The sequence below is a fragment of the Theropithecus gelada genome, chromosome 1 (assembly GCF_003255815.1).
Source record: "Theropithecus gelada isolate Dixy chromosome 1, Tgel_1.0, whole genome shotgun sequence".
In the NCBI taxonomy this organism is placed as follows: Eukaryota; Metazoa; Chordata; class Mammalia; order Primates; family Cercopithecidae; genus Theropithecus; species Theropithecus gelada.
The window spans coordinates 188,118,462-188,124,719 of NC_037668.1; the positions used below are offsets into that span (position 1 = coordinate 188,118,462).

The 6,258-nt window shown below is 44.0% G+C and overlaps 1 protein-coding gene across 1 annotated transcript in view; it reads left to right on the plus strand.

Moving 5' to 3' along the window:
* The window catches only part of SEC16B (SEC16 homolog B, endoplasmic reticulum export factor), a 50,600-nt gene extending 45,898 nt beyond the window's left edge, over window positions 1–4,702 (plus strand). The window contains exons 23-27 of the mRNA XM_025390374.1: window positions 171–269; window positions 674–785; window positions 914–993; window positions 2,842–2,940; window positions 3,561–4,702. Of these exons, the coding sequence (XP_025246159.1) occupies window positions 171–269; window positions 674–785; window positions 914–993; window positions 2,842–2,940; window positions 3,561–3,632 (462 nt within the window). The 3' untranslated portion in view covers window positions 3,633–4,702. The remainder of the gene's footprint in view (window positions 1–170; window positions 270–673; window positions 786–913; window positions 994–2,841; window positions 2,941–3,560) is intronic.
* Window positions 4,703–6,258: the final 1,556 nt, after the last annotated feature.

Consider the following 6,258-nt stretch of genomic DNA (forward strand, 5'->3'; position numbering starts at 1 on the left):
GGAGGGACTTGTTCTTCTCTCCCCGGCCTTCCTCCCCCTGCCAATCCCTTCCTTAAGGGTGGTGCAGACTTGGAAGTCTGGGCTCTGACTGTCACATGGGGGCGGGTTAACCTTATAGTCAGGGGGAGAAGCAAACCTGCAGGTCATAAAATGTCCTCTTCCCCTTCCAGAGCTCAGGGTTTGGCTGGTTCAGCTGGTTTCGATCGAAGCCCACCAAGAACGCATCTCCCTCTGGAGAGGAGGACTCCTCGGACAGCCCTGACTGTGAGGTAGGCTCTGTGGAAGGGAGAGGATGCCTCTCTCTGTGGGTCTTTCAGAGGGAGCTGCCTTAGCACCTAGGAGCTCTCAGAGCTGGCACCTGACTCCACCCCAGGCCACACAAGACAGAGGTTTTGTGACAGAAGATGGTGGGAAATGAATTGGTCCTGTGGGGGCAAGGCAGATTATAAAAGCTTTAAAAAGTTAGGATGAAGAAATGTAACTTTAGAGGGTCAGCAGGAGGGAGCTAGTGTGGATTACTGAGCAGAAGAGTGGAATGAGGAGAGGGGGTTTTGGGGAGTACCCAGCAGCAGTTTGTGGCAAGGCTGCCATCCTGAGTGTGGGAACGCAAGTGGGTGGGCGTGAATTTGTTAACCACCAATGTCGCCAATGCTGCGTTTCTTTCTCCACAAAGCGGGAGACCCCCAGAGCATCTTCTCCCCACCAGGCTGGCCTGGGCCTCTCACTGACACCTTCTCCTGAGTCCCCTCCTCTGCCAGCTCTTAGCGCCTTCTCCGTGGACACAGGTACTCCCACCTCGCGTCCTCTGGGCCATGGGTGGTCCCCTCAGCGCTCCCAAGGGTGGGGGTGCCTTCTGGGAGTGGGGACCCCCAGTCCTGAGCAGAGGAAACAGCTCTGACTCATTGCTTTCCAGGTGGGGGTGAAGGCCAAGGATCCACATCCAGTGGGGGAGCAGCTGCGGGCGCTGGGGTTGGAGGCTTGTCTGGACCTGAGGTGAGCAGCCCCTGAGCTGGAGCCTCGGACCCCAGCAGATGCCTGTGTGTGAGGACTGAACCTTCAGTGTGGACAGTGCTGACTCCTGGGGAACATGAGGAATGCTTCTCTGCTGTGTTAGTTTGCTCAGGTCGTCATAGCAAAGTACCACAGAACGGAGGCTCAGACCACAGAAACCTAATTTCTCACAGTTCCGCAGGCTGAAAGCTGAGGTCCAGATTTCTTTTGAGGAAAAGATGACCTGGCTTGTGCCTGACCATCTTCTTTCTACGTCTTCACACGGCCTTTCCTCTGAGCATGTCTGTGTTCAGATTTCCTCCTCTTATAGGGACATCAGTCATACTGGATTGGGCTGCCAATATGACCTCCATTTATGTTAATTGCCTCTTTAAAGAGCCCATCTCCAAATGTTGTATTTTCATGTTTCTCCAAACATATGTTTTCTGAGGTACTAGGGGCTAGGGCTTCAACATGTGATTTTTTTTTTCTGGGAACACATTTCAACCTATAACATCTTCCTCAGGGGAAGCCTGGGGAATTGCCTTTTTACCTGTCCCAGGAAGAGGCAGAGTTCACTGGAGACCTTGTCCAGGGCTATGGTAAATTCTTGATGAGTTGTCCACATTAGTATGGATCTCATATCTATTGCTAGGAAAACATTTTTATTTCTTTAAGCCTGGTTAGATAATGCTTGTATAATTTTAGGCCTTTTGAAGGTTATATTACTTTTTATGATGGTATCAATATAATTTATTGAGGCTTTTTCTTTTTGTCAGTATTGCCACTCCAGACCCACGAGTTGGATGTGTCCACTTGAACCATGTTGGCTTGCTTGAGATTCCCTGAGTTCTATTAAGAAATCCTTCTGATATGGTTCTCTTTTAAAACATTTCAGTAGCTTTTGGGGCCCAAGTGGTTTTTGGTTACCTAGAGGAATTATATAGTGGTGAATTCTGACATTTTATTGCACCCATCACCCAAGCAGTGTTGGCATGGATGTGGATTGTACCTAATGTGTAGTTTTTTTTAATCCCTGACCCTCCTCCCCCTCTTCCCCTTCTGAGTCTCTGAAGTCCATTATGTCGCTCTGTATGTCTTCACGTACTCATAGCTCCCCACTTATAAGTGAGAACATATGGTTCCTGGTTTTCCACTCCTGTGTACTTCACTTAGAATAATGGCCTCTGGCTCCATCCAAGTTACTGCAAAAGACATTATTTTGTTCTAATGACTGAGTGTATTCCATCGTATATGTATACCACATTTTCTTTACATGCTCATTAGTCAATGGGTACTTAGGTTGGTTCCACATTTTGTAATTGTGAATTGTGCTCCTATAAACATACTTGTGCAAGCGTATTTTTCAAATAATGATTTCTTTTCTTTTGGGCCGATACCCAGTAGTGGGATTGCTAGATCAAATGGTAGTTCTACTTTTAGCTCTTTAAGGAATCTTCATACTGTTATTCACAGAGGTTGAACTAATTTACATTCCCACCCGCAGTGTAGAAGTGTAGAAGTGTTCCCTTTTCCCCACATCCGTGCCAACATCTATTATTTTTTGACATTTTAGTTATGGTCATTTTTGCAGGAGTAAGATGGTGTCTCATTGTGGCTTTAATTTGCATTTCCCTGAAGATTATTGATGTTGAACATTTTTTTCATTTGTTAATTGGCCATTTCTTCTTTTGAGAAATTTCTGTTTATGTCCTTTGGAGAGTCAATAAGGAACTCCAAGAAATCACCGAGAAAAAAACCAAACAATCCTGATGTGCTTCTTGAAAGCCTCAACATTCTGGAATCTGGGAGGCGGGCACTGATGGGATTTTCCATGCTTTTTTATCACAGAGTGTTTCCTTTGAGCTCTGCTCCAACCCTGGTGTTCTGCTTCCTCCACCTGCCTTAAAAGGGACTGTTCCTCTTTACAACCCATCTCAGGTCCCTCAGGTAAGGAAACCCTCAGGGGGAGGGGCTGGCCAGGAGCACAGGTTTTGGATTAAGGAGACCTAGGTTTATCATCCCAGTTTGCCATTTACAATATGTGAGTTCTTGAGCAATTGGAGAGTCTTGAGACTGTCCAAGTCTCAGTTTCTGCATCTGTAAAATGGGGTCAATAGTAGCTAGCTCACAGATACGTATATGAAGGGCCTGGAACCCAGAAAATGGTCAATAAATGTAGTTACTCTTAATATCGTGTTTAAATTTTAATAGCTCTTGAGATGTGGGAGACACAGTCGGTGTTGGCATCAGTAGTGTGGGTGCACTGTCAGTCTGTCCTGGGGATAAAGGGATCACTGGAAACTTTGAGAGAAGCTAAGTTCCCTGTTCCTCAGCAAACTGGGTAGACTTAGCTCTGCTAATGTCTCATTTGGCCTCCTCTCTTTATAAAATCCAATTTCTTTTCACCATAGTTGGGTGAAGGTGTTGGGTGGAGGTAGATAATTAGAACACAACCTTGGGAAATGTTCTACACAGAGGCTCAGGGTGCCCTAGCTCCATCCATCCAATCAATCCCGGGCAGAGTCATGTTTGGGGCTGTACTCAGTGTAATATTTGTTCTTTTCCAGCTGCCCATGGCCACTAGCCTGAATCGGCCAAATCGCCTAGCTCAGCGTCGCTATCCCACTCAGCCATGCTGAGAATAAACACGCGTCCCAGGTTCATCGCCGCAACTTTGCTTGCTCTCCTTTTCTCAATCTCCCAGTCCCTCTCTACCATACTGGGACCCTCAAGAGGTTTGTGTCAGCCCGATGTCTCCACCAGTCACTGAGAAGGCAAGAAGACAGGATCTCTCAAGACACAGCACAATTCAGTCTCTTAAGATTAGCTTCAGAATGCCGGAAATTATTTCCTCAGGTGGAAGGTCTGGGTCTAATAGCAGACTGCACATGAGCAGAGTGACATAGTGGTGGCATTTATGGTGGTGGCTTGAGAGCCTTGGGGAAATTAGGGCCCTAACAGCTAGAATCAAAGATGGGACCACAGAGCCCTGTAGCAGGAAATGGGAAGCGGGGGAGGGGCAGGAGCTCAGAACAATGTTCTAGACCAACTTGGACTTCTTCCTGTCTTAGTAATAGACCAATACATGGCTCTACTTAGCAAAGTTTTTATACTGAAACTTGATTATTACTGCCCTTTATAATTTCCTCTTCAATGATACTTCAGCAGTTTCCCTCTTGGTCCTAGTTTTGTGCACATTTTTTTTTTTTTTTTTTAATGTGGTTCAGATTAATTATATTTCTCTCACTTTCTTAGCTGGTCCTATTTTTTCACATTCTGGCATGTGGCTATCAAGTTAGATTGCTCTAGGCATCATATTGTCATGGTAACTACTGAACCTAATGATGCAGATGGATGACACATCAGTATAATAAATGATGGAAAGCGGTTCCTAAAAATTCATCCCTTTCATAAGAGGGGAAGAATGAGTGCCTAATATTGTTAATACCTCCCTTTCTACCTCAGGCCTTTGCAAATTGATGTTCGGAGGGTCACTGGAGTGAGAGGGAGGAGGGGGGCGTCTTGGAAATTTCCATTTCTCTTTTCAAGCCCGAAATAGGAATGACTCTTGCTGTTTGTCAGATTTGCTGAAAATTGCTCCTCACAAAGAACATTTTTTTGTACATGTAATTGTAAATACAGGTTTAGTACGTTAATGTTCTATAGTTCTGATGTTGATAATAATTAAACCCAGATAATTTTATAGCAAGTGCTTGTCTCTGGCTGATTTTTGCAGAGGAAGACAGTACGCTGGTGGTCTCTTCCCTGAAGTCTTTCTAATAATGATTTTATTGTGTGATCAAGTGTGAATAGCTGGAAAGAGCCCTTTGTTAATGAAGAATCTAGGGACAGATCCTCTTAACTTCTAAGTCTACTTTAATGTTATTCTTTTTCCAATTTAAAAAATATGAACAAAAAGCTCCTCTGATGCAAGTCAGTCACTTTACTAACTAAACTAAATGTTGTGTATTTTGTTCCATAAAAAGTTGTTTTAACCTCTTAGATTAAATTAGAAAATGTATGCATAAATGTTTCGCACCTGGAAGGCCCTCAATAAATGCTATTCCCCTTTTTTCCTTAAAAGGCTGCTGCTCCTTCAATTTGGTATGCTGACATCCAGTGGTGGTGCTGTGGCATTAGTGTGTGAGTTTCACAGGAGCCACACTGCCTAGTCTTGCATGCTGGCTCATCTGTAGCTCACCCTGTAACCTTGGGCAAGGTTACCTCACTGTCTTGTATTTCAGTTTTCTCATCTATAAAATTAAGATGATAATAATCATAGTACCTGTCTTACAGGAACATTGCAAAAATTACATGAGTTAGGCCCTTAGAAATGGGCCTGGTATATGCTAAGTACGGTTGGCCCTTGAACAAACTGAGTTTGAACTGTGTGGGTCCACTTGTACTTGGATTTTATTCTGCCTCTGCCTGTCCAAGACAGTAAGACCAACCCCTCTTCTTCCTCCTCCTCAGCCTACTGAATGTGAAGACTATGAGGATGAAGACCTTTATGATGTTCCACTTTCACTCAATGGAGAGCCCATATATTTTCTCTTTCTTATGATTTTCTTAATCATGTGTTTTTCTCTAGCTTACTTGAAGAATACAGTATATAATACATATAACACATACAATATGTGTTAATACACTGTTTATGTTATCAGTAAGGCTTCTGGTCAACAGTGGGCTATCAGTAGTTGAGTTTTTGGGGAGTCAAAAATCATATGTGGATTTTTGACTTTGCAGGGCTCAGTGCCCATCATGTCCGCATTGTTCAAAGCTCAACTGGACTTTATTATGGTGTCTTTTATTATTAATTTGCAATCTAATAAGATCTTGACTGTTTTTTGGGGCCTACCAGATCTGACTATAGATTTTTTGTTCTTGATATCTGTATAGGACAGGGATGATGATTAAAACATACTTCTCAATATGTGTCATTGCCAAGTCAGTTTCTCTTCCTGCATCCCTTCTAACACCAACATTAGGCCATGAGGCTTTGTGCCCAAGGGAACAATGGTATAGGGGAGGTCCTGTCCAAGAAATAAAGCACTTTAGGGAGGAGAGAGTGCAGACCAAAGAGGAAGGCGCAGACATCGGATGCCTGTGTCCTCTCGTCCTCCTCCTGTTAAAAGAATTCATGGAATACCAGTGGCTACTGTTATGCTCAACAAAGCAAGCACTGAGTTTAGTTACCTCCCAGCCAGAGGAATACAGAGCAACGAATATACTTTGTGAAGAGGAAGAGTAAGGGTTTCTATGCAC